Below are 27,715 nucleotides of genomic sequence, written 5' to 3' on the forward strand. Positions count from 1 at the left end.
CCTTTCCTGCCCCATCCTCTCCCCCGTACACTGCTCTGTGCTCTCTACGGCTGCCAGGGCAGGTTTTGTTCCACTCACAGATCGGTGTCTCTTTTTCAAGTGATGTGAATAGGCACCATTCAGAGACGGACGCCTGGTGCATTACGTGCCTGAACTGCATAATCTATCTGCTTGTTTAGTGTGGAAAGCTCCCTGGAGGAGGGACATGGTCTTTCTCTATAGTTTGTACAGCACCAGTTAAGCTGATAGCCCAAGGAAATAATGAACTTTTGTATATCTTGGGGCATTGTGTGGGTGATTTTCTCCCCCCCATTCCTGGAACCATGATGAAGGTTCTCTTTATAAGTGGCACTTATCTGATCTGTTCCTGGCTCTCAAAAGGAGTCAAGAGAAAAGGGAATGTACCAAAAAGAGACGCTGTGGAGTCACTAACTGCTTTCTGATCAGGACCATGAATAATACTGATTGGATGAGAGCCAGGATGTGTTCTGCTGACTTCATCAGGCACTTCCTCCCCCTCATCTTTGGAAAAAACTAACCCAGCCCATCCTGACCTCATCGCCACAGCCTACCACTGTGTATCTTTTCCCCTGGGTGAAAAAGTCCCACCCACCCCCCTGTAAAGTCTCCACCCCCTTGACTGGCATTTTAAGAAGGACACTGGAGCTATTTAGAGAGATCAGAGCTTAGACATATTCAAAGCACATCCAGGCTGCACTGAAAGGAAACCATCAGCAGAATACAGAAGAGAAGTGAAGGTATGTGTTATTCTGCACCTGTCTGTGCAGAGTCTTTCCCTTCCCCCCTATGGCTTAGTGTTGCAATCAGAGCAGGGGTAAATAAGGTCACACTTCTGATATTAATGATTACTTCTTAATTAATTAGCATGATGTACAGTGCTTTAGAATGTGGAATTTAACTTAGCTGTTTCTTTTCAGCCTTTGGGGAGAATTATGAAGTTGGGGACAGATGGTGCTTTCCAGTTCTCTCAGGAAAGCCTTGCTACCCCAAGTCAGGGAAAAGTGGAGCAGCTAAAGGACTGACAGCCTCTGGCACTGAACTGCACTTGGGTAGGAGCCCCCTGCACAGAGAAAAAGAAAAGAATAGTGTACATAAAAAGGAAGAAAAAGAAAAAGAAAATAATAATATAAATAAAAAGAACAGATATAACAAATCTTCCAAAAGCAACAAAAGACCGAGAGTGCCAGCTGTGACATTATCATTTGTCCTATTCATGAGAGGGGCTGAGGTCAGACTGCACATTTCTCTTCAGGATTCCCGTCTAAGCAGGGATGACAGAGGGGCCTCCATGGGCTCTCTAGGCTTCTTCCTCTTCCCAAACACAACCAGAGCTACAGCAAATTTTCAGAACAATTCCCAAGGGTAAATCAGACTTCACAGGTGTCAAGGGAATGGTGTATTTCAGAGACACTGAAGGGATAGGATATAAATATAAATGCCCTGGCTATGGAGGTGGCAGACAGGAAGAAATAGTAAGAAACTAGGCACCACAATGCTCAGTACAGGATTGGGGCACTACAACTCCTCTCAGCAGGCAGTAAAGGGGAGAAAGGCACTAAGGCGCTTTCTCCCTGCAGACAGGAGGGGCAGTGAGGCCCGGACTTTATGCCCCTCTGATCAGCTAAATCAGCTTAGAGAAGTATCAGCACAAATGGCAAACAGCTACTGATTCCAAATCCAGAGTCAAGGCAATGGGTTCTAATGAGAAGAGCATGGAACTGGGAGTCAGGACTCCTGACTTTTAATCTCTATTCTGCCTCAGACTGTCGATGTGACCTTGGGTGAGTCACTTCACCTCCATGGGTCTTGCTTTCCCCACCTTTAAATTGGGAGTAACATTTATTTACCTATTGCTGAGGAGAGTTGTGATGCTTAAATCATTAACGCTGAACATGTGAAGTTCAAAGTATTCTTGTTTCTGAGGCATCTGCAGAGATGTAGCTGTGTCTGTAGAATGCAGCATCCTTTCGCTGTGTTGATTCCAGATTGGTAATGAGTTTTGTGCTACTAACACAACATGTGCATTAGGTGCCCTAACTCCAGAACTGCTCCCCGGCTTTGTTTAGCACAAGGTTATCATGATATCATCAAGCAGGTGCACCAGGATCCAGGTATGTGGTTCTGGGGGGTGGCAAAGCATCATGAGGCAGATAGACTAGTTACATGCTACCCAGCTCACTTGGTGTTATGCAGAGGTTTGCACTTGGTATGGTGCTGCACTAAGGGCATGTCTGCACTATACTGTATCTGGGAGGGAGTGAGCCGCCCAGTCTGGATCCACAGACTCATGCTAGCCCATTAAAAATAGCTGTGTAGACACTACGGTTCAGGTTGGAGCTTGGAATCTGAAGCCTGGTGGTGGGGAGAAGAAGGTAGCTTGAGAGCCTGAGCTGCAGCATCAAAGCACTGTCTACACAGCTATTTTTAGAATGCCAGCATGAACCTGTTACCACAAGTCTGTGGGTCCAGGCTGGGAGGCTTGCTTCCAGATGCAGTGTAGACATCCCTAAAAGTGCAGCCCATTAACCTCTGCACTGACTCCTAATTGATCTCTACAAAAGGCAGCCTGGGGGTGTTTGCTCTAGTCAGACTGTAAATGCTTTAGGAAAGGGTCTGTCTCCGTAGGTGTTTGTGCAGACTGAGCACAGCAGGTCCTGGAGATCCTGGAGTGCACACCCTCTCTCGGCTTCACACCACTTAATACATTCCTTAAAACCTCAATCCAAACATTTTTAAAACACCCTATCGTAGCCAACCTCCTCTTTCATCTCCCCCCATCCTATTTTCCCCTCCCTCCTCTTTGTTTCTCTACTTAGGGCTGGTCTACACTGGGGGGGGGGGGAAATCGATCCAAGATACTTCGACTTCAGCTACGCTAATAGTTGCGTATCTTGGATCAAATTACCTGGGGTCCACGCAGCGCGGGATTGACGGCCGCGGCTCCCCCGTCAACTGCGCTACCGCCGCTCGCTCTGGTGGAGTCGACGGTGAGCGCGTTCGGGGATCGATATATTGCGTCTTAACGAGACGCGATATATCGATCCCGGATAAATCGATTGCTACCCACCGATACAGCGGGTAGTGAAGATGTACCCTTAACTTCAGACAAGAAACTAGTTCATTCAAAACAAAACATTTGCCCATTTACCTAAATGTGCCAGGTCTGCACAAATCAAGCAGATTCTAATCCGTTTAGAGTTCCATAAGAATCGAGCCAGAGAGTAAATTTAAAGTGACAGCATCAATTAAAGTATAGTATGACCTGGATTACCTTTAATGTATTTTATACAGAATGAAAGTGTCAGCACAGTAAATCCAGCCCTTTCTATCTTATCACTGGATTAATTTACCAAGGGTCATGGTGGATTCTCCATCACTGGCAATTTTTAAATCACAAGTGGATGTTTTTCTAAAAGATTTTCTCTAGGAATTATTTTGGAGGAGTTCTATAGCCTGCTTTATATAAGGAGGTGAGACTAGATGATCACAATGGCCCCTTCTGGCCTTGGAATCTATTTGCTGGTCACAGGGGCCGAAGCAACAGGCATAACTAGGCCAGAGGCAGCTAGGCGAAAAAGATTATTGCTAGAAGGTCTCTGCTTCTATCCATGTAAACATTCTCATATTTTCGGAAATCCATGTGCTTTCCTAGATAGGGCTTATCATTAAGAACACTCTGATTGATTGGGTAAGGCACAGCTGAGGCCAGGGATAAGACTAACAACATACATCGGGCAAACATCAGTTACCAGCCTTCCAAGCACACTGGACATCAGAACTGCCCTACAGCTACAGATAGGGGATTATGCTCTCATTTCTGTGAATTGGAGAGGTGCTGGCTGAAAGGAATAGCAAGGGTTATTGGAACAAAGGAATCAGATGACATCCATGAGATACAGGAAGCACTATCTGGTACAAAGAAAATTAAAGGATATGAGCTGCAGGTCAGCACTGCTAGAGTGTACAGTAGACTACATTAAAAACTGACTAACAAGCTAAGTGTAATTGGGACAGAATTTGTTTTATATTTAATTCTTCCTTTAAATAGCTCTGGTGCTTTTTAAATGGAAGATTCTCCTCTCATACCAGTCTCCAAGATTTTAATACAAAACCTTTCAGGATATAAAAACATCTCTGATTCCTTCTTTTTCCTATCCAAGCTCCGGTTCCACCTGATTCCACATAGCCGGACTCCTGCTAGGTGACTACCCAGGTTAGCTCCAATACTTTGTTCTACTGCAGGAAATTCGGACTTTGCCACAACTGGCTTATTTCCAGGGAATCCTAAATTTCCTCAGAAGAAATGGCTCAGCAGACACTCTTCCACAGACAGATACTTGCTGGAGGATTAGGTTAGAGATTCTTCCTTTCAGATGAATAAAGTCTCACTTCCCTTAATGAGGTTTAAGAACCTCCATTCTCATGTGCTGCTTTAAGAGGAGGAATTGCAGCCTCCCTCTTACTGGCAAGAGTGACATTGGTCCTATGGTGCTAATTTACATCAAGTATCAGAGGGGTAGCCGTGTTAGTCTGAATCTGTAAAAAGCAACAGAGGGTCCTGTGGCACCTTTAAGACTAACAGAAGTATTGGGAGCATAAGCTTTCGTGGGTAAGAACCTCACTTCTTCAGATGCAACTTGCATCTGAAGAAGTGAGGTTCTTACCCACGAAAGCTTATGCTCCCAATACTTCTGTTAGTCTTAAAGGTGCCACAGGACCCTCTGTTGCAATTTACATCAAGTTATGGTTATACTGCAGCATCTGCAAGAATTCAAAGAAGTCCTAGCATAGCTCTGATTTCAGGCAGCAGCCTGAGGACTTCTGCGTAATAAATTGGCACTCGATTTGATCAACAGTCTTGTGACTTTAGGGTAACAAAGACGGAGATGCTAGTTTGCTACAGCACTCCTGGGGACTTCAGAGGCTTATGTCAGATTCATGTCCATATTCCTGAGAATCATTGCCTGTTTGGAAAATGTTTCTGCACTTAAAAAAAAAAAAAAAAGGCCTGCTCTACAGCAGGGACCCATTTGTAAAATGAATTTTGTAAAGCCAGGGCCCTGAGAGTCTTTCTTGGGAGATTCTGTGAACATCAGGGACTTTACCACTGAAATGTGGAAATATATGTGCATCCTCAAAACTGTTTCTCCAGGTTTGACATCTGGAGATTTTTTAAAAGTGCCTGTAACCCTCTCACATGCCCTCTTGAATCCTCCACTTGTTACAGATCTATCATGAGACATGGCAGCCTACATTCTGCTGTTACCACTGCTCCCTCTGATTCAGGGCCTGGAATAGTTCACTTGGGTCTTTCGCTTTTCCGTCAGTCAAACCCCATTTCTTAAAACAAGACTTCTTTTCATTTTCTCTCTCTCTGCTTTTGTTCCTGACTTGATGACTGACTAATCTGCAGCCTGCCAGCCATTTTCCAGCTGCTCTTACTGGCTTTATTTAAATAGCAGAGACTGAACTCCAGAGTTATGAAATATCAGTTCTTTCAAATACTTGGGCCAGTTTTCTGCTCACTCAAGGACGCCTGATGTAGACAAACAGAGGAGATGGAAAAATGAGAAAAGGTGAGAGAGCAGATGAATGATATGGCAGAAATATTTGTGACTGCAGAATAATCCTAGAATTTAGAAATTGATAAAAGATACGGAAACAAAATCCTCTTGCTACTCCTCCTATTTCCTGCTATCTAGAGCAGTCAAGTACACTCTTGGAGGAAGACAGAAGCAAAATCCCTTAATTTTATGATGCTCTTGTCACAATGTAATGAGAATCTATTTACATGACAGTTGGACAAAAACAAAAATCATTAGTTTCTGACAGCAGCACCAGTAACACTGGGGGTTCTGAAATCTCACATGCTGGGTACAGAGGGCCGTCACTAGCAATCTCATGAGAAGTCTCCCCACTCTGGCAGTGTATCCTACCTTATTCAATTGAAAAAAAATGTCCCCAGTATGATTTTAGTTGAAAATAACTTACTTGAAGGGAGCTGTGCAAGTATAGGGCACTTTACTGAATGTCCCTGTACCTAGGAATTTACCATCTAATCCAGGCAAATATGATACCTGGAACCAGATATCCGATACTTAATTATAGGCTTGATCCAGGAAAAAATTGGTGAATTTGCTGGCCTGTGTTATGCAAGATCAGAAGGACCTTAACATCTGTGGCTCAAAAATGTGGAAAAACAAAGTGTTGGAGTGCCCTTTAGTGCTATTTTGCTCCCAGAGTGGAGTCCCTATGAACTGTATACTAATTCTAATCTACCTTCCTCAGTAACCTAACCTCTGCTGTACCACATGCCCTTAACATTAGTATAGAGCCCCTTTATTATCCCAGTGTGACTCCTGGTTGGACAGTCAGGTTTATTACAAGTTCTTGAATTCAGTAACATTTCTGAAAAAGATGATGAACTTCCCCCTGCAGTTGTTAAGCTCATGCTCTCAAGGTCAGGATTTGCAGGAGATTGCTTATATACCCTCCTTTCCCTAATCTTTTATTATTGCTATGAGGTCACTGAGCTAACTTAAGAAAAAGGAAGCCTTTGCAGGGAATAGTCACAGAGATGAAAGTAGTGCTATGAGACCAGAGCAAAGCTGCACTGCCCCTGTGGGGAACAGACCTCCTCAAAGAGCCCCTCAATGCCTACGCCCCTTATTCCAGGGTGTTCTACTTGTGCTAGGATAAAAACTGTGCCTGGCTCTATGCAGGGGCAGTAATGGATGTTATCAGTCTGGACTGGAGAATTTTATAGATAAAAATGCTTTAATCTGCTCAGGACTGAAGTTGTATGATAAAAGCTTTCCGCAAGGTGCTCAATGGGGCTCTCTCCTCTCTCCAGCAACTTCCCCAAACCACGAAGTAATTCTCTACTGCTATAGTGAAGAAAACTGCCTGTCTCTTGCCTTTGTTTGTGAACAGACTGGGGGAGGGGATACTGGAGATAATGAGATGGCAGAGTTGAGCTACAGCGATCAGAGCTCATGTTGCTGCCATTAAGTCCGTCACCAAAGGAGGCTGAAAATGCTGCTCGGTAAAGGGGCAGGGAACACACAAGACTACTGAACTCCTCAGAGCCTGGATTGTCCCACTGTAATCAGTCGTGATCTGGGCAGCTCCAAGCAGCCAGGTAAGAAAGAGGACAGGGGAAGGAGAGAAGGAAAGTAATGTATTCATTGGAAGAGATGGATGCAGGCAGAGGTCTAAGTCCATTCTTCTTCTCACTCACATCAGATGAGCTAATGAACTGTGCAGGAACAGATTGTTTCCCAAGGTTACTGTTGTGGGGGACAGAAGATGTAAAGATTTCTCATAAGGGCTGGAATAGAACTTTGTCTGAAGTGACAGCTGCTGAGGTAGATTAAAGGGAATGAGAGACTGTTATGACTACAGGGAAGTGAGTCAAGGAAAGAAATGCATGCTTGGATAAGTGAGATGGAGTGCCAGACCACAAGCTAGCATCCCAGCCAACTAACCTACTTTCAACTGCCTGCAAGAGGGGCAGGATAATAGTGGAAATAAAGTCCAGACCATACAGGTAGTGGAGGTTAAAATACTGAAAAACAGATCTAGTGCTTTAAATTGATTACTGCTGTCCACACCCCTATCAGACACCCCGTTGGCCCTTCAGCCTTTCCCTCACCCAGTACTAACCAATCCATCAGCAGGCAGCATTATCCTTTGAGTGACAGCATGTGTGTGTAGGGGGGTAAGGATGGGAGTGGTCAGACTTCTGATTCTATGCAAAAAATTTACTAATTCCATCTGCAAACCCTCTCACACAGACTTGTGACCTAGACTGGAACCAGCAAGTTCTTGCTCAGCACGGGTGTCTCTTGGGCCCCCGAGAGCTGACAGCCCAACCTAGACACTGTTACTCTTTCAGACACCTTGTTTTGGAACCTCTTGAGACACTGTAGTCTGTTTTATTAGACAAATCTGGGAGTCACAATTTCTTTTGTGCGAGTCTAGAGTTCTCGGCTGCCACTCAGCACCCTTGGAATCCCACAGCCTGCAGAGAAGAGAACTGGACTTGTCTCTTGCCAATGCCATCCCAAGTAGAGCCAGACAGGCACTGCTTAGTGCCAGAGCCTAAGAACTTGGTTTCTGCCACTTACCTATGGGAGGTGGCAGTGCTTAAAGTGGTCTGAAAAAAGTAGGGGGTCTATCATAACCTGGGAGCAGCAACTTTGGTAACAATGAAGTGCAGCCTTCAATGACGCAGCTCAACTTTTATTTTATTCTTTTCCCCGCTCCCAGGTCTGCAACCCCTCCCTCCTCCCCCTGCCACTTTAAGCAGTGGGAGGTGGGTCTGGTTCCAGACTGTCAGGGGCCCTTCCAAGTTACACCAAGGCTCCTAGGCTCTCAAATTGCAAAGCCAACTCAGGGATTTAGCCACTCCCTGCAAGCCTCCTTCCCTTTGGAAATCACTGGGAGCTGTGTGGGTAAAAGCCCTTGTTGTTTGCTTTGACAATATCAACCTCTGCTCACACTGGAGGCTCCTTGCTCACCTCTTTTTTTTTTTTTTTTTTTTTTTTTTTTTTTAAGATTCTGAGATTTGAAGGAAACACTGGAAAACAGGAGGATGGAAGGGAAACTCCTGTGTCTCTACCTGCTGATGGCAGCAATCACCACTCTGCAGTGCCAGGTAAGAGGCCAACATGCCAGTGCCACTCTGGGAGATCCCTGGAGGGTCCTGGCACCCCTTGGCGCCCTAGCCCTGGCCTGGCAGCACTCTCATCTCTTCTTGCCGGAGCCTCCATTGGTCTCTGCTGGTCAGGAGAAGGGGCAGAGTTACACAGTTATAGAAGTCAGAGACAGAAAAGCCATAAGAGGGTCCCAAAGTTCAGCCCCGGGTCCAGGCTGCGATCATTCCCTGCAGTGAATTATCTAGGGCAGTTTTTAATTGTATCAAGCAATGCACCTTCCGTCACTCTATTTGGGTGACTGTCCACAGCCAGATACCCCTGACTGTTAGAAAAGGCTCCATCATGGTCAGCCTTTGCTTGATTTCCCCACATCAGTCTTACTTACACCATCCTATCATCCTCAATTATACTTGACCCTTTGAATTTATGCAGAGGGTTCCCATATCCCCTAGCCTCAGACATTGTGTGGCCTCCAAACTGTAGATCCAGACGAATTCTAACTTTCTTAGTTCTTAATCTTTCCTCATTAGCAAGCCCCTCCGCCCTTCAGTCATTTGTGCTGCTTTGTGTTACTTGGGACCAGATTAAAGAGATGTTCTTTGTGAAAGTATTTCTATTTCATATACCTGAATGGCTCCACTTGATTTTCCCTCTACCTCTGGGCCTGGGGAAGGGCTGTTGCCTAAATTCTCATGTCTGGCATTTACACAGAAATAGTGCATGGTGGTTAGCACATGTAAATTGTGTGCAACTGGAAGGATCCTTAATGCGCAACCCCAGGAACTTGAGCCAATTTGTGCTTGGTCCCTGCTATCCTGGACTATTATAGGTGTGTCTAAGGCACTCCCCCCAATACCAGGAATGCCACATTGGGGAGGGTGGGAGTGGGTCTCAGAGCTCTCCAGGTGTGCAGGGCCTGGGAAAGGAGTCCAGATTTTGGGAGCACTTGGTAATTGAATCTCTAAGACAGCAGCCACTCAGGCTTCCTCTTTCTCTGCTTGCAGGAGTTCCTTGTGCGCCTCAAACGGGGAGCCAGATCTAAAGGTAAGGAGGGGAGAGGAAACCCATTTAACTTGGGCTAAGCAGATGTGCAAGGCAAAGCAGGCTGGTGCTGAGGAAGTGAAACCAGGGCCAGGCTCATGCTCCAACTATGCCCATTCTCATAGGCTGTACTGACAGAGATTTGACCATGGAAGATATAGATAACATACCCAGCATGCTGTAATATCTTACACAATTCAAAAGACAAGGAAGATCTTTCCCCTCTCCTACACACACAAAAAGAAGCTGGTGGACAACAGAATTCTACATCCAACAGCACAGCAGGGAGAGGGACAAAGCAGCTCTGGCCTGGACAGGGAAGAGAGCTCTGTTAACAGAGGGGACCATTCTGCTGTCCAGGGAAGGGAGCGGAGCAGAGCCTCTATGGTCAGACAGCCCCATTTGCCTTTTCCTAAGGAGGGTTTCCTGTCTCCAATTGCAGCCACTTGCACTGACCGTTCATCCAGACAGATTTACCAGCAGAGAGAGACCTGGCTACGACTCGCAGGAGCCAGAGTAGAATATTGTGTGTGTGAGAACGGCTGGAGTAGTTGCCACAGCGTGCCTGTCAGAAGTGAGTATGAAGCAGGAGCTGGGAAGGGAAAGGGGACATCTGCATTTCCAGCATTCAGCCCTGTTAGACAGAAAGGGGAATTCTGCTCTCGAGGGAATGATGATTGTGCACATATAATCTGGGATTTGCATGGATGCACTAGGATGTGCCTACTCATTGAAGCAGGAGTAAGAGTGCAGACTAGGCCAGAGGGGTAAGTGGAGATAAGAGCCAAAGCATGTGCCAAGGTGAGTGGGGAAGATGGAGGAAAGGGGTGGAGGTGAGTACAAGCTGGACCAGCGGCAGGAAACAAGATATATGTCTGCCAACATGCCAGAGAGAAAGGGGCAGTAAGGAGGCTGACAGGAGAGGTCACAGATGATTGGCCAAAAAGGGATCAACAGATCATCTAGTCTGACCTCCTATTTATCACAGACTAGCACCACCACCCAGCACCCGCAGTTAGAGCAAAAATTATACAGCCCACAAGAGAATACACTACTTGTGCCACAGGGAGAGAATAGGAGGGATAAAAGTTCACCAATGTCAGGCCCCTGCAGTGGCAGAGAAATGATTGAGATACACCCAAATAATCCTGGCAAGTGACCCGGGCCCACAGAGGAAAGCGAAAAAACCCAAGCTTTCTGCCAAACTGACTTGGGGGAAAATTCCTTCCCAGCCCCACATATGGGGTCAGTGATACCCTAATCATGTGAGCAGGAACCAGCCAGTCAAGCACCAGATACAGAGGTGCCACCTCAGAGCCCTGAATCACTCTGCCCAATGTCCCTTTTCTAGCTGTGGCCAGGCCTGATGCTTCAGAGGAAGGGGGAGTCCCTTTGACCCCTGCCAGTTGCCAGCTGAAACCCAGAAGCTTGAGCTTTTAGGAACATAAGACAAACTGGAAATGAACCCTAGGACTGCTGAGTCTTGCCCCTACCATCACAAGCAACCCCATCATACCATCACTCATAAATTTGTCCAACCCTCAATTAAAACTAAGTTGTTTGCCCCGATAACTCCTACTGGGAACAGTCTTTTTTCCAGCCTGAATTTGTTCATGGCCAGTTTATATCCATTTGTTTGTGCCCCCACATTGTCCTTTAGTTTAAATAGCTCTTCATCCTCCCTGGTAATTACCCCCTTTTTGATGTTTTTATACAGAGTAATCCGAGCCCCTCTCAGCCTTCTTTTTGCTAGACTAAGCAAGCCAAGTCCTTCACATCTCCTTTCCTAAGACAGGCCCTCTGTTCCCCGATCATCCTAGTAGCTCTTCTCTGCATCATGGGTGACCAGCATTGTACCCAGTATTCCAAATGAGGTCTTACAAGGATATCTTGTACAATGACATTAGTTCTTCTCTATCTCTACTGGAAATGACTTGTCTGATACATCCTAGGATTGAATTTGCCTTTTTCACAGCTGCATCACACTGGTAGATCATAGTCATCCTGTGAGGGACCCCCACAGCCGGGTCTCACTCCTCATCTGTCGCCTCCAAATGATGAGCTCCCAACTTGTAGTAGAAAATCTTATTAGACCCTTGTACTTTGTACGGTTGAATTTCATCCCATTTCTGTCACTCCAGTCTTCGAGATCATCCAGATCTTCCTGTATAATATTCCAATCCTCCTCAAGATGCCTCCCAACTCTATATCATCAGCAAATTTCATTAGCACATGCCCAAGTTTTGTGCCAAGGTCATTAATAATAATATTGAATAAGATTAGTCTCAAGACCAATCCCTCATTGGTCTCATCTGGAGAACTCATCTGGTAACTTCCTCCAGTCTGATAACTCACCTTTCAGCACAACCCACTGCCTTCTCCCCTTTAGCCAGTTCCTTATCCACCTTACAATGCTTGTACTGATCCCCATCTTCCCTGCTTTAACTAACAGTTTCCCATGCAGTACCATGTCAAATGATTTACTGAAGTCCAGGTATATTAAATTTACTGCACTTCCCTTGTTTAAAAAAATCAGTTATTTTCTCAAAGAAGGAAATCAGGTTAGTCGGGCACAACCTACCTTTGGTAAACCCATGTTGCATTACATCGCTTTTACCATTACATCCATGAATTTAATTATTCTTTCCTTCACAATTTGTTCTAAAGCCTTGCATACTACTGAGATCAGACTAACAGGTCTGTAATTACCCAATCACTCCCCCCCCCCCTTCTTAAATATAGGCATGATGTTAAGTATTCGCAATCATATGATACTATCCCCAAAGAAAAAGATTTATTCAAAATCCTTGCTACCCGACTAGCAGTCTCATGTCAGTTCTTTCCATATTCTGGGATGAAAATTACCTGGTCCGTCCGTTCCCCCCCCCCCCCCATTTGAGCACATTAACATCTTTAAGTTTTCCTTCCACCTCAGATGTGGTAATTTTCATTTCTAGACACTCATTTCCAACAGGTGTACTGCATGTATTCACATGTTCCATATTATCATCCTTATTTAAAACTAAAGCAAAGTATTCATTTAATTTTTGGGCCATACCAGTTTCTCAGATGGGGAGCTATTCATGACTGCCTGAGGATGTGAAATCTGATGAGGTTTCCTGGCTTGTGTTTGCTTGACAGGATGTGCTGACAAGAAATGCTACAATGGGGGTCAGTGCAAGCAGGCATTATACTCCCCTCTGCACTTCATCTGCCAGTGCCGTCAAGGCTTCTCTGGGAAGCACTGTGAGATAGGTGAGTGCATGTGCAGTGAGTACAGCTACATATGGCTGGGGGAATGGGGAAGGGTTTGGCTACCCAGAGCTGTGGGAAGAGCTACCCAGAGGTTGCTGCAATGTAACAGGCCCTGAGCTATGCTGTCTCTTTCAGAGACAATATTACAGGGGATCTTAGGCTGCATCTGGGGGAAGGATACCTGTGCTGCGGCCTGACCATAGATAAATACTTTCTAGCCTCGGGGCTGAAGACCCTCTGCTACACGTGGGGTCTGGACTGTTGAGGCATTTACGCTGGGCTAGTGACTGTGGTACCTAGGGTCTCTCCATAAGGGAGCAGCTCTCAGAAGCTCACGGGAGGGAAGCAGAGACCATGTGGGACCAGTTTGAAGCTACCATTTTGCTTCCCTGTTGCTTAGATACCAAAGTCACATGTTACAAAGACTTGGGAGTAACATACAGGGGGACGTGGAGCGTGACGGAGAGTGGGAGCGAGTGCTTAAACTGGAATATCAGTGCCTTGGCTCAGAAAAAGTACAATGGGCGGAGAGCAGATGCTGCTCAACTGGGACTTGGCAATCACAACTACTGCAGGTGAGAGGCAGGGGAAAGGCGCTGCCATTGTAGTGATGGGGGTATACAATGTGTGGTGCTGTGTGTATGTGCAGGGGGGAGGATCACAGTGCTATGTATAGCATGGGGTGGAGGAAGACTGTATGCAGTGTAGGGGACCTAGCACAGGGTGACTGGCCCCTTTAAGAGGAAGCAGGGTCCAGTGCAGCTCTGACTAGTTAGATGCCTCCCAACTGGGTTTAAGAGAAGGCATCTAGGCCTATAAAGGGGCAGGTGAGAGTTGCCTGAGAATAGAAGGGAGACAGATGGAGAAGCAGAGTTGCCTGAGGAGAAGAGATGAAGCAGAGCAGTAATTGTGAGTTGCCAGCAATAAGTGCTGAGGTAAGCTGTTGGGAAGACTAGCTATTGCTTGGGAACCCTGCCAAGTTGCAGGAAGTTTTGTGAGGAAACCCCTAGGAATGAGAAGAACCAGCTTAGTCAGTGTAAGCTGGGCTCAGAAGCAAGAGGCTGCGGATGGTCCACAGGAGCAGGGGTAGGACTCACTGGTGATGAAATGTGAGGGCGTATAACACTGTGGGGAGGCCCTCTCATGGGTGACCTGACGTGGGGTTACTGGAGAACACTGATGGGAGAGAAGTGGGTCTTGGAATTCTCAGGGTGGTGGCCGGGAGACGGGTCCCGAAGCAGGCTCACAATGAACTGGAACAGAGTGCCTAATGGTTCTCGGGTGGGTGACCTGGGAATGGTGACCTTGGCATGTGACTGAAGAGCTGCTGTAACCTTGTTTTGCTTTGGGGTTTTGGGAGGAACTGTGTTTAGCATAAGGGGTCTGTGGACTGCGGCACTTCATGTGAATAAAAGGGTTTGAATTTGGTACTGAAAAAGACAATCATTCTTTGCATGAGTAGATGAAGGGGAAACTAAGGAAGGTCACACCTGATCTGCTGAGGTTGCCCATGACAGGGTTTCCCTGTAACAGTACCATGACGAAGCGGGGACTGTATGTGGAAAGGGGCCAGGAAGCTACTTCCTTCCTGGGCCCTACATTCTGGCTCTCCCACAGGGGATTTCACTCTGCTTCAAGCTGCATATCTAATCACCCCCTTTGTTCCTTTCTCGCACCCTTGCCTCTGTACCTGAAACCCCCTTCCTAAGCCAATCTACCTAGCCATGACCTGCCTCTCCAAACCCTCCTTAAATAACCCAATCCCTAGTGCTCTCTGCTTCAGCACTACACACGCGCAAGCTACAAACAACACTCCACTACTCCTGCCTTCCATGTAACAATCAACATTCCTCAAGTTATTCAGTTAGACTGCAAGGGCTGGACTGTGCATTGGTATGGAGTTATATACACAATGTTACCATCTCTCTCAGGAACCCAGATGAGGACTCCAAACCCTGGTGCCATGTCTACAAAGGGGGGCAGTATACCTGGGAATACTGCAGCACACCTGCTTGCTTTAAAGGTATGTGCAGGGGCAGAGGGGATACCTGCTGTGGAGATTAGATTTTTAAGGGTTCCCTGGGCCCACAGACATTTCCATAGGCTGCAGAATTGAGCACTTTAAACTACATTTAAGCTTCTAACCTTTCTGGCTGAAAAGGCACAGACTTCAGCAGTCTTACTGATGTAGTGGTGATTATTAGTTGATGCACTATATAAACAGCTGAGGTGGTGATGCTGGGAACAGTTAGCCCCTGGTACTAATCAGTTAATCTGCAGATTTCTTGTTGCAGGAAAGGAGGACTGTTTTTCTGGGACGGGCATAGAGTACCGGGGCAGCCACAGCACTACCAGCTCCGGTGCCGCCTGTCTGAGATGGGACTCCAAAATCATTGCCAACAAATTCTACACAGCTTGGCTGGTCAATGCCCAACAGCTGGGTCTCGGGAGCCACAATTTCTGCCGGTAGGTAGGGAGTTAATTCACAATTTTTAAAAGGAACCTCCCTTGCCCCATTCTCCCTAAGGTGCAGCTCTGACCTGTCACATGAATTAGGACATAGGGGATACACAGTACTGCAGGGAACATGCAGCCTGGCCATAGAGTGATTATCTATGTGATGTCACTCCATGCACGCAGTTTTCTGCAGATACTACTAGGTACAGCTCTGGTATCCTCCAGTGAAAGCTCACAAGGTGGTCTTGTCCCTAAGTTACACTCGAAGGATACAGACAGTTTTTGGAAAACAATGCTTTTCTCCATTGTCCCCTCCCCCACCGGGCTCTCTACAGTTCCAATGGGAGTGTGAGCAGCTGAAACATCTGCCCCTTTTTTGTGTTCCAGAAACCCTGACAATGACTCCAGGCCATGGTGCCACGTGCTGGAGGCAGGCCAGACAAAGTGGGAATACTGCAACGTGCCTGTCTGCTGTAAGAGACATCCCCACACTTGCTCTCCCTGTCTTCTCTTCCTTTGAACCCCCACTGCTATGCTTCTTGTCACTGTCACACTCAAGCCCCTTTCAGTAAGAGCTGGATTGCAGCTGTGGCAGAGCAGCAGGGGAGTCTGTGGCTCCACACAGGTGTCTCTTCCAGACTTGCAAGGAAGGCAGCAGAATGGGGGGCACAGGCAGGGCTTCCTTGCTCTCTTTCCTGCCCGTGTGCCAGGTTTCCAGGGGGTAACAGAAATCAGGTCATCAACAGCATTGTGTTCAGTGCTGCTTCAGCAGATGCTAAGCACATGGAGGCTTTTTAGCCCATGAGAGCAGAATAAGGGCCACAGCACAAAGCCTATTTCTGTGTTTGTCATCCACAGCCACGTGTGGCCTACGGCAGCACAAAGTGGCCCAGTTCCGAATTAAAGGCGGCCTCTATGCAGACATCACCTCCCACCCATGGCAGGCTGCCATTTTTGCCAGGTATCGGCGAGTGACTGGGGAGCATTTCCTGTGTGGAGGAATCCTGATCAACTCCTGCTGGGTCCTGTCAGCTGCCCATTGTTTCCAGGAGAGGTGAGAGAAGAATCCAGTTAGCGCCTCTGACACAGGGACTAGATACTGGGTCTCCCTATTGCAGTAATGACAGAAAGAGATCCCAGTGCCCTGACTACCGAGACACTGAGCCACAGTGGGAGCTGCTGCATGCAGAGGGAGTCGAGACGAGTAACTGTGCCCTTCAGAACCTCTTACTCCCTATATACTTTCCCAGCTATGGAATAAAATCCTCCCCCCCACCACCACCCTTGGGGATGTAGGACAGCTTAAATAGATACAAAGGTCCCCTCATCACCTCTCTCACTGCTGCAGCTAGGAAGGCACTCTCCTGTAGCAGTAGCACAGTGAAGGAAGGTGAGGCTGTGGTCTCTCGGTAGGCCTACTGTACTTAAGAACTAACTATAGTGTAGGAATAGTGGGGTTTAACCTCCGCAACTGCCTGACAATGTCATTCTCTGTGAGTTAACCCTGCATCTGCTAAGCTAGGCTCAAATCTGGGGAATGGGAGGGATGTTGCAGTGACTGCTTTCTACAGAAAATTAACTACACAGTCATGGAGACCCCTATCCCACTGTGCATGGCTCTATCGAGACCCCATCTGGAACCCTGCACGCTACTCTAGTTACTGAGTTTAAGAAAAGATTATCTGATTTTTTTTTTTTCTGAGAGAGAATACAAAGGAAGCATCTGGTGTTATCAGAAGTCCTACAGTAAAGAGATGGTCAAGATGAACATGACCAGCATCAAAAAAGGAGATTGAGAGGCGAACAAGCTGTGGGACATAAGATACCTCAAGGAGACTAAGAATAAATCTGTTATACAGGGCAATGAGAATAGAACCTGGGGCAGTCTGAGACATGACGGGGTGGGGAGAGCAGATGAGATTTTCCACTGTATGCAATAGTCGGTGCTATGAGGGAGACGAGGATGCCCTGAATATAAATCCAGACTGACTGGGTATGTAAGGAGTAACAATTCTACATGAGAGAAAGTTGAGCTCCTGCTGGGCAGCTGACACCTTCAAAGGATGGGTCTCTGGAGTTGAAGCTGGGAGACGCTCAAAGCTCTTTCATTGTCCAGGTTTAGTGTCAACCGTCTAAAGATTGTACTGGGTAGGACCTATCGAATGATCCCTGAGGAGAACGAGCAGCAATTCCAAGTGGAGAAATACATCCTCCATAGCAAATTTGACCCAGAAACTTATGACAATGATATCGGTAAGAACTTTCCTAACCACACATTCAGAAACTGCACCACCAGCCAAAGCCTGTTCTTATGCATTTTCTTTTCAGTTCTGTTACAGCTGAAGTCTGGGTCAGAAGAGTGTGCTATTGAAACGGACGCTGTACGCACTGTCTGCCTCCCAGAGCCAGGACTTCGGCTACCTGACTGGACGGAATGTGAGATCTCTGGCTACGGCAAGCATGAGGAATGTAAGGAGATGATGTACCCTATGTAAGGGATTCTTCCACAGGGCTCTTGTCCCTCACCTTCATATTTAAAAGAACTAAGTGGCCCCTGGAATCACTACTACTGTAGTTAGCATTACAGTGACTGTACACCTCAGTTCTGCCCCGAGTTATACCTGTAGCACCCTAGTGAGCTCCCCTCACATGGGCTACAACTGTCCCTTGTCTGAAACCTACAGACAGTTGGAAGTATCTTGGGAGGTGCAAGACTCCAGCACAACGAATGAGCTAGGTGGAACATGGCAGCCGTAACGCTGCATTTCCTCTTCTCAATTTATATGTAGAAAGATTCTCTCACTCTCATTCGGCTGGAAATAATTCTCCTGTCAAGGATTATTGCACAGTTGCAGGTAGTGTGCCTTACTAGAATATAGTGGCGCTATCTGTATGATGCTGAGTAAGAGAACAGGAACAAGAGAAAGAGCAATAAGAACAGATGTTTAGAAGCCAACTAAACCAAACCTAGATTATTTCTAGTTGGCTTTAAAAAAAAAAAAAAAAGTGTTTATCCATCTAGATATGCAAATAGCTGTCTGATGAAAATAAGTCTTCTTATGGCCATCTTCTTCCTGGCTCCTTCCTATTGCCTATTATCCCTACTCTTGCATCTTTTCTCTTACTTTGAAGGGCATGCAGTTTATTAAGGGCTGACTGTTTGTGCAGGATCCAGCAAGTGGAGCCCAGATTCTGACTGGGGCCTCTCCCTGGTGCTGTAGTTATGTCTCCAAGCGTATATCAGTGTACTTTTAAGACAAACAGAGGGTTAAGTGACAAAGTGTTAAAGGAAGCTAATCCTTAATCATCCTTTGGTGAAACCTCATTTGAAATCAAGTTTTATGTTTCTGAAAAATCACTTGACATTTAACTATTCTGCCAAGTTTCAGCCCAATGAAGCTTGAAATGGCCAAGATATTAACCTCCCAAAACAAAAGCTTTGTCCCTTCTGAGTTCAGTAGAGCTATAATGCATTCCTATCTAGTTACACAGTTACATAGGCTCGAGTCTGCATGTACACAAATAGGACATCTGGTTTCCATTAGAGCAAGTCAAATCCCCTAAAGCCATAACCCCTTTCAGAGAGTTCACAATACCCTCCCCCACCTCTTTCCCCCCCCACTCCCTAACTTTACACAATTAACAAACCATTTTACCGAACAAAAGCTTTGGCTGAAATGGAAGGCTTTTAGTCGACGCAATTTAGGACACTACAGCCAGCTGAGAGAAGCCATATCTTGTCCCACCTAGGTCCGAAGCAGTTTCCCAGTGCCAAAACAAAACCGATGGATTTTAAAAGTGACTCAAGTAGATAAGAGTTGAGATTTTTCTGTACCTACTTTAGAAACTTTGCTCTCCCTGATGATAGTTCTGGAATGGGGAGAGGGAAGGAGACTTGCAAAACCCCAGAGGTATCTGGGGACAGGTGGGGTAGTGCTCCAGGAATAGAAACTGTGTGGGCTCTGCCCCTGCATAAACTCGTGTGTGTGGGGTGGTGACAGCAGGATCCACAGGGACTGGAGCAGCTGCCATTGCGCCAGGGAGTGGGATCTGGAGGGATTGGAATGGGTCTGGGAGCAGATATGTGAACCCCCAGGACCCTCCTTCCAGCCAGAAACCAGCTGTTGCCCCCCCCCACCTCATTAAGTCTCAGTACCTCCTGAGTCCCCTTCCTATCCCTTCACCTATCCATTTACAAGGAACTTCTGCTTCCCCCCTCCAACCAAATACATCCATTTCTCTTGCAGTTTCTCCTTTCTACTCGGAGCGGCTGAAGGAAGGTCACGTCAGACTGTTTCCAGCTAGTCGCTGCACATCACAGCACCTGAACAAGACAGTCACTGAGAACATGCTGTGTGCAGGGGACACCCGGCAACTGGATGATGCCTGCAAGGTAAACCTACCTCTGTCCCTACCTGTTCCCTCTAGTTTCCTCCAGAAAATAGTTGCTAACAAAGCACTATGCTCCAATAAATCAGAGCAAATGCAGCGCTGCATCAGCCTATGGTGGGCTCTGGAGCAAGACTGTCCCTTGCTGATGCTGAAAGCTTCGCAGCAGCTAGGAAAAGAGGCCACATTTAACCAAAATAAACCTAGGACAATGGGCATTGAAAACCCAAACTGCAGGAAATGTTACCAATAGCTGGGCAGGAAACCCCACCTGGTGCAGGGTTTCCTGTAACTTTCCTTTACAGAAACAGAACATGAGGTGTTCATCAGGGGGGGTCTGTGATAGGATAGGGCACTGCCCAACAGAAATGGGAATGGACTAACAGGCAAAGAGGGGAGTAGCATCAGAATTGGGGGGCACAAATAGTTAAAGTTCCTGAAACAAAGCCCCACATATCAGCATCCGTGATTCCCTAATGAGTATGTTCTCTACATACCACAGCATTTGTCAAGGCTGTATCCCCACTTTGAACTTTAGGGTACAAATGTAGGGGCCTGCATGAAAACTTCTAAGCTTATCTACCAGCTTAGCTCTGGTCCGCTGCCACCATCTCAAGAATTCCCTCCCTGGGAAGCCTTGAGAAACCTTTCACCAATTCCCTGGTGAATACAGATCCAAACTCCTTGGATCTTAAACAAGGAGAAATTGACCCTTCCCCCCTCCTTCCTTTCACCAACTCCTGGTGAATACAGATCCAAACCCCCTTTGGATCTTAAAACAAGGAGAAATCAATCAGGTTCTTAAAAAGAAGGCTTTTAATTAAAGAAAAAGGTAAAAATCATCTCTGTAAAATCAGTATGGAAAATAACTTTACAGGGTAATCAAACTTAAAGAGCTTAGAGGAACCCCCTCTGTCTTAGGTTCAAAGTATAGCAAACAAAGATAAGCACTCTAGTAAAAGGTACATTTACAAGTTGAGAAAAACAAAGTAAATCTAAGACGCCTTGCCTGGCTTTTACTTACAATTTTGAAATAAGAGAGACTTGTTTAGAAAGATGGGGAGAACCTGGATTGATGTCTGGTCCCTCTCAGTCCCAAGAGCGAACAACCCCTTAAACAAAGGACACACACAAAAGCCTTTCCCCCCCCCCAAGATTTGAAAGTATCTTGTCCCCTTATTGGTCCTTGGGGTCAGGTGTCAGCCAGGTTACCCGAGCTTCTTAACCCTTTACAGGTAAAAGGATTTGGAGTCTCTGGCTAGGAGGGATTTTAGTACTGTACACAGGAGAGCTGTTACCCTTCCCTTTATAGTTATGACAGCATTATACAGTGTCACCAGTTTACACAGTTGCGGGGGGTTGGGCCCCGACCAAGATTCTTCTAGGATTATTGTACTTTAAAGATTCCTCATGTGAGTTTCAGACTCTGATTTTTAAAGGGATGATGCTGGGAAGTGTTTTAGGATCTCACTTTTTCCCTTGGTATAGCAGAAGGGGTGTAGGATGCTATCCTAGTAAACACAGATCCTACTTTTTCAGAGGGGCTTTCACCGACTGTACTTGAAGCATGGCACCTTTGAAGATCAGGCCCTATGCAAAGCCTAAGCTTGGCAGTGCAGAGGAAGTACCTATGGGGAATCTAATATGGGAAGGCTTAGCATCCAGTCAGCAAGTAAAGAAAGCGAATGAACCTCTTACTAACCTGCTTTCTCCTTGTAGGGTGACTCCGGAGGGCCTCTGGTCTGTATGAAGGATAATCGTATGCATCTGATTGGGATCATCAGCTGGGGAATAGGCTGTGGACGGAAAGGCACACCAGGCATCTATACAAATGTGACTCGTTACCTTGACTGGATTCAGGACAACATGAAACCCTGAAGGAGGAAAATGAACCACTCAAGGCCTTGCAGTCATGCCCCCATCCCTCCCTTACAGGAGGTACTAAGGATACTGACAGGAGCTGCTGTTTACAGATGCCCTATGATCACTCACCTGTAGGGTGCAGGTGTGCAGCAGAGTGGAGGGCGGGGCATACACTTTTTAGGTACTTTCTCTCTCTTTAGAGATTATTAGAAGTCATGGGTTTTGTTTGTTTGTTTGTGCACCAGGTCATATAGGCACAATGAAAAGTAAGTTCTACCCCCACGAGGACTAACAGCAGAGTCTATGCATCCCACAGCAGTAGTGAGAGTATACAGAAGGCAAAAAGGGCACAAGTCTAAACTCTGGAAGCCATCTTCTCTCTCTCTCTTTTAGAGGGTAAGGTTATGACACTTGCACTATACTCCAAAGTATGTATAGAGAAACATGACTGTAGCTGCGCTGTAGAGCTTGGACCATGTCCCATTTCCACCCCCACCTCAGGGTATGGGCTGTTGCTTAAATCCACTCCCACCTCCATATTTTCTTAAAATAAAAATACTGAGATTATTTGGCACTAGCCCCACCTCCCCAAGGTGCCCTTGAAAATCGAGAGAGGGGCAGACACAGTGAAAGGAGATCATAGCTTAGGATGCAAAGAGAGAAACCAAGTTTTGTGATCTCAGGTGAAACAGCCGAAGGTGAACACACACTGAAAAGCATAGGATGAGAGCATGTTCTACCACCACCCTGGTTCCATGCAGTGGGATTCCTAGAATAAGTGAGCACTTTGCCTGATGTCAGTTCACTCATAGGCACAAACATATTGTGAGTCCATCCACTTGCTCAGAACAGTCTTCTAATGTGACACTTATCTCCTGCAGCATTTTTAAAGTTTATTTTTATACTATGCAGATATTTAAACTTTCCTGTATTTGTCGGTTTTGTTTTTTTTGTATGACAGTATAATTCCTACCACTATACTGACTTTCTGGCAAGCCTAGGCTTTTCTCTAGGAATATTAAACTATATTGGTCTTCTGAATTCAGCTTTGTTTTCATTGACAGACTTTATATTAATAATGACTTTGGAGGTAATAAAGACTGATTTACATTGCAAAAAAGGGCAAACATCATTCTGGGATGTATTAACAGGAGTGCAATATGTAAGGCACAGGAAGTAATTGTACCACTCTAACCAGCACTGAGGCCACAGCTTGAGTACTGTGCATCACATGTTGGGCATCACATGTTAACAAAGATGTGAAATTAGAGTCCAGAGGAGAGCCAACAAAAATGCTAAGAGTTTTAATAAACATGACCTGTGAAGAAAGGTTGAAAGAACTGGGTTTATCAAATATATAAAGAAGATGGTAATTGATTGTTCACCCTGTCCACAAAAGGGTAAGACAAGAAGGAATTGGCTTGTTTGTAGCAAGGGAGATGTAGATTAGATATTAGGAAAAACTCTTACTATAAGGATATTTAAGCACTAGAACAGGTTACCAAAGAGGTTGTGGAATCCCCCTCATTGGAGGTTTAAGAAGTTAGTACACTCAGGGGTTTGATTAGCAAAACTGATGAGTTGCTACTGCATCTGTACTTCATTACTAGCTCCAGCAGCACTCAAGCTTCATCCTATCCCACCAGATGGGCCAGCTAGCTTGAGTACCATTTAGTTTGAGCTAGAGCTTAGGGCATTAGAGACAAATGCAAGTTATACTATGAGCTAACAATGTAATGAATATAAGCTCTGTCCTGGCCCAGTTTACTTTGGTAACTTGAACTGTTTGAGACTGGCTCTGGTATGAGCAGCAAAGCAAAATACATGGTTCCTCAGCTCAACTGCTTCATAGCAGTGCTGAAGTCCAAAATGTATGAATAAACACAGGACAAGGCATACACTAATGGGTTTAAGTTGCAGCAAGGGAGATTTAGGTTAGACATTAGGAAAAACTTTCTGACTGTAGGATAATTAAGCACTAGAAGAAATGATCTAAAGAGGTTGTATAATCTCCATCACTAGAGGTTTTTAAGAACAGGTTAGACAAACACCTGTCAGGGATGGCCGAGATAATACTTAACCCTGCCTCAGTGCAGGGGACTGGACTAGATGACCTATCAGATTCCTTCCACTACTGCATTTCTATGATTCTACCCTTGATAATACACCAGCTACTCTTCCATTTGCTTTCCTTCTGACAGACAGCTGAACACCTAGACAAGAAAAAGGTCAAATAAGTAATAATAGAGCTGTCAGCAGAAAAAAATTTAAGCCTTTTGTATGTCACCCTTGATGCCTGGAATAGCCTCCCTGCCCTATATACTCAGGATTGTCACTGAAGACCCTTCTAAAAATTCAAATTTTTACCCCTCCCCTTTCACTCCTAAATGTCACTCTGACATTTAAGCCATTACAACACAGAAACCTGTAATCTAAACCATCCACAATGCATTATATGTCACACTTACCTCTTGCACATACATAATTTGTCTACAGCTTTTCTTATCGTACCACTCAGTTCTGCCACCCTTACTCACATTGATTAGTATCACACTCCTCAAGCAATCCCACAGAAATCAATGGGATTGCTCTCAGAGTAAAACACCACTCAGCACAAGCAACGCTGGCAGGGTCAAGCTCTTGGCTCATAAGCCCTTCAGGGCACAGACTTTTCTTATCACTGTCAAGAGCTATATACACATACGGCATTTGCCTCTCACTAGTATTGTGTCCTGCTACTCAGTACTCACTGGTGTGGCAAGCCCTCTACAGTAATGTCTGGGTGTTTCTAGTCATGTTTCACCAGGATGAGCTCCCAGTCCCACTGACTGCAGGATGCATAGGGAGGAGAGATAGGATTCAGCATAGAGTGAACATAAGAATGGCCATACTGGGTCAGACCAAAGGTCCATCAAGCCCAATATCCTATCCTCTGACAGTGGCCAATGGCAGGTGCCCCAAAGGGAATGAACAGACAGGTTATCATCAAGTGATCCATGCCCTGTCACCCAATCCCAGCTTCTGGCAAACAGAGGCTAGGAACACCATCCATGCCCATCCTGGCTAATAGCCATTGATGGACCTATCTTCCATTAATCTATCTAGCTCCCTTTTGAACCCCGTTATAGTACTGACCTTCACAACACCCTCTGGCAAGGAGTTCCAGAGGTTGACAGTGCACTGCGTGAAAAAATACTTTCTTGTGTTTGTTTTAAACCTGCTACCTATTAATTTAATTTGGTGGCCCCTCATTCTTGTATTATGAGGAGTAAATAACACTTCCTTATTTACTTTCTCTATACTGCTCATGATTTTATAGACCTCTATCATATCCCCCCTTAGTCACCTCTTTTCCAAGCTGAAAAGTCCCAGTCTTTTTAATCTCTCCTCATACAGAAGCCGTTCTATATCCCTAATCATTTTTGTTGCCCTTTTCTGAACCTTTTCCTATTCCAATATATCTTTTTTGAGATGGGGTGGCCACATCTGCACACAGTATTCAAGGTGTGGGCGTACCATGGATTTATATAGAGGCAATATTTGTGAGTGGCCTTTGTTGTACCTGTGCTTAATGCCAGAACTGTTAAGGGCAGCTCCTTTTCCAGAAACAGGGTTGTTTGACTTTTCCCTGGGTCAAGGAGTTCTCAATGAAATTTGCTGGCACAGTTTAGTAAAAGTTACTACTGAGAAGGTATAATAGCCCCCAGCAGCCATTAAGCCTGTGCTGAACACATGTGCCCGAGTCAGAGATTTTGATTTTAGATCCTTATGCATCCAAATTCCTAAGATACACACAATTTTCCTCTCCTCACAGAGAGGCTTACTCTGGATAATCAATACAGTATTACTATTTGAAAAATAATAGTTTCAGGGCAAACAAAGGGAGGAATTTGGCTGCATCCCACTGGGGCTGCCCGGGCATGTTCAAACAGGAATCATTTTAAATTTAATTAACCAGAGCTGTTTGGCCTCCTAGTTTGAAGATGAAAAGTGAAAGGACAGCAGCCTCTCTCAGACTGGGTAATGGAAACCACAGACTGTAGAGACAATGCCTCAGTGCAGAGGTTGCTGACTCAGCAGCAGAGCAGGCTCGAGCACCAGGGTTGTTTGCAATGTCCTGGTCAGGTTCCAGTGCATTTTTAACAAGGTTCTCAGCCTGCAGTGGTGAAAATATGGAAGCTTTTAGAGATTTAATTGAAACAAAACAGCAGTGTTTATCAAAGAGAGATACTTTAACAGACTTACTACAAAAAAAGAGAAGCCTTCTGTTCCCAAGAGGATTAGCAGGGCTCTGGAGTGAAGTTTTCTTTCCTTGGAAGCGGGGGTGCAAGTTTATAGATCTCTGTTACAAAATCTGCTAACAGTAAGGAAGACAAACATTCCTTCCCAGACATCAAAGCTGAGTCTTGAGCCACAACAGCAGTAGCTTGTAAGAAGCCTGTTTTATTGGTCAGAAAGTATCTTTTAAATTAACATTTCCTTCAATTGTCGTCTGATGTGATGGAGCACAGGCTTCCTCTGCACCAGACCTTTGGTTTATAGCACAACCTACCATTTAAAAGTTGAAGAGGTTGAGATAATTTATTAATTAATTTAATTATATCCAGATGGGAACATCCCTTGACAGGAAACAGCATAGGCTAAACCCTGGTACCATATACCAAGACAGCCAATAAAACTTACACCATTATTATTTGCATTATAGCAATGCACAGATTCCCCAACCAAGATCAGGGTCTCATTGTGCTAAGTGCAGTACATTCACATAGAGACAGTCCCTGCCAGAAGAGTTTATGATCCAAATAGATGAGAGACAAGGGTAGGAGAAAGTAAGTATTATCTCTGTTTTTACAGAAGTATAAACTCAGACAGAGATATTAAGTGATTTGCTCAAGGCCAGATAGGGAGTCTGTGGCAGAGCTGGGGACTGATCTCAGCTCCCCCAGGACTGCCTTACCCACAAGGCCAGCTTTCCTTATTTGGCCAAGGTGTGTACATTAGAAAACATTTCTGTTGGTTAGTGATACATCACAGCTTTGAAAAAACTCTGGTGATCCACCACCATGCTCTTCCACCAAAGACAGAGGCCTATGGAACAGTTGGCATTCTGAGATTAGAGTGTTCAGAGAGGCCGATCCCTTCCACTCTGGCCTTGGGTGAAGTGAACTCCCTGTAGAAAGCAACCCTGTCTTTCCAGCCACCTGCTTGTAAACAGGCCGCTGTAGAGAAAGTCATCCAGCACAAACCCCTCAAACTAACCTCAATGTAAGTTAGCCCCATTCCCACAGTATAAGTACGCCTACAGTCCCCTCTGCAATGCACAGGATATTTATGAACAAGTTGTAGCTTTCTCCACAGTTATCTAGTTGCCTTTTATAAATATTACTCTTAGAGAAGAGGAGACAGCTCCATTTCCATCTTCCCTAAAATCATCTCCAAACCTGCTGGGCCTCAGTTCTCTTGGCACGTGCAAGTCCATCAGCCTCCACCAGATGCAAAAACATACTACACCATTCCAGTGCAAGACATGAGCAGTGTGTATAGCACAGTAACTTTGGTCCCATGTTCTATTCCAGGGGTCCCCAATGTGGTGCCCGCGGGCGCCATGGCGCCCGCCGGGGCATCTATGTGCACCCGCGTACTGGCAGGTGGACAAGCATCCGCTGAAATGCCGCTGACAAGCAGCGTCAGCCAGAGGCGTCGCCGCCGGAAATAGGCGGCATTTCGGCAGCGACACCTCTGGATGCTGCTGCTTGTCGGCGGCATTTTGGCAGCGACGCCTATTGACGTTGCCGCTTCTCGGCGGCATTTCGGTGGATGCTCGTCCGCCGGCCACGGTGGCTCGTCTGGCACCTGCCAGACGAAAAAGGTTGGGGACCACTGTTCTATTCAGTAAAAAAAAAAAAAATAGTTCATTATTTGAGTTAGGACACCACCTACTTGGCACAGGAAAGAAATACAGTGGAACCCCACAGAGATGTAAATCACAGAAAGCAGGTGGAAGCCTCAGATAAAGGGTTTGGCATCAT

The 27,715-nt window shown here is 45.7% G+C and overlaps 1 protein-coding gene across 2 annotated transcripts; it reads left to right on the plus strand.

The window, feature by feature from the left end:
• The first annotated feature begins 644 nt into the window (after positions 1-644).
• On the plus strand, positions 645-22,727 carry PLAT (plasminogen activator, tissue type). 2 transcript variants are annotated; one of them, XM_065397681.1, is made up of 14 exons: positions 645-758; positions 8,581-8,680; positions 9,686-9,725; positions 10,165-10,296; positions 12,864-12,977; positions 13,378-13,552; positions 14,909-15,000; positions 15,272-15,443; positions 15,822-15,907; positions 16,293-16,488; positions 17,551-17,687; positions 17,763-17,903; positions 19,682-19,827; positions 21,543-22,727. In XM_065397681.1, exons 2-14 carry the CDS (start codon positions 8,618-8,620, stop codon positions 21,699-21,701), a joined length of 1,653 nt encoding a protein of 550 aa, XP_065253753.1. In that variant the 5' UTR covers positions 645-758; positions 8,581-8,617; the 3' UTR covers positions 21,702-22,727. The 2 variants fall into 2 exon arrangements, with proteins under 2 accessions (XP_065253753.1, XP_065253754.1); XM_065397682.1 differs by lacking the exon at positions 645-758 and adding an exon at positions 7,001-7,162.
• Positions 22,728-27,715: the final 4,988 nt, after the last annotated feature.

The sequence above is a fragment of the Emys orbicularis genome, chromosome 2 (assembly GCF_028017835.1).
Source record: "Emys orbicularis isolate rEmyOrb1 chromosome 2, rEmyOrb1.hap1, whole genome shotgun sequence".
Classification (NCBI taxonomy): domain Eukaryota; kingdom Metazoa; phylum Chordata; order Testudines; family Emydidae; genus Emys; species Emys orbicularis.

What these genes read in the sequence shown, in the direction of transcription:
- PLAT (XM_065397681.1), top strand. Translation starts at nt 8,618, where the DNA reads ATGGAAGGGAAACTCCTGTGTCTCTACCTGCTGATGGCAGCAATCACC. An exon ending in ACGGGGAGCCAGATCTAAAG is followed by an intron (nt 9,726 to 10,164) that starts GTAAGGAGGGGA and finishes CTCCAATTGCAG; the next exon opens with CCACTTGCACTGACCGTTCA. An exon ending in AACTGGATGATGCCTGCAAG is followed by an intron (nt 19,828 to 21,542) that starts GTAAACCTACCT and finishes TTCTCCTTGTAG; the next exon opens with GGTGACTCCGGAGGGCCTCT.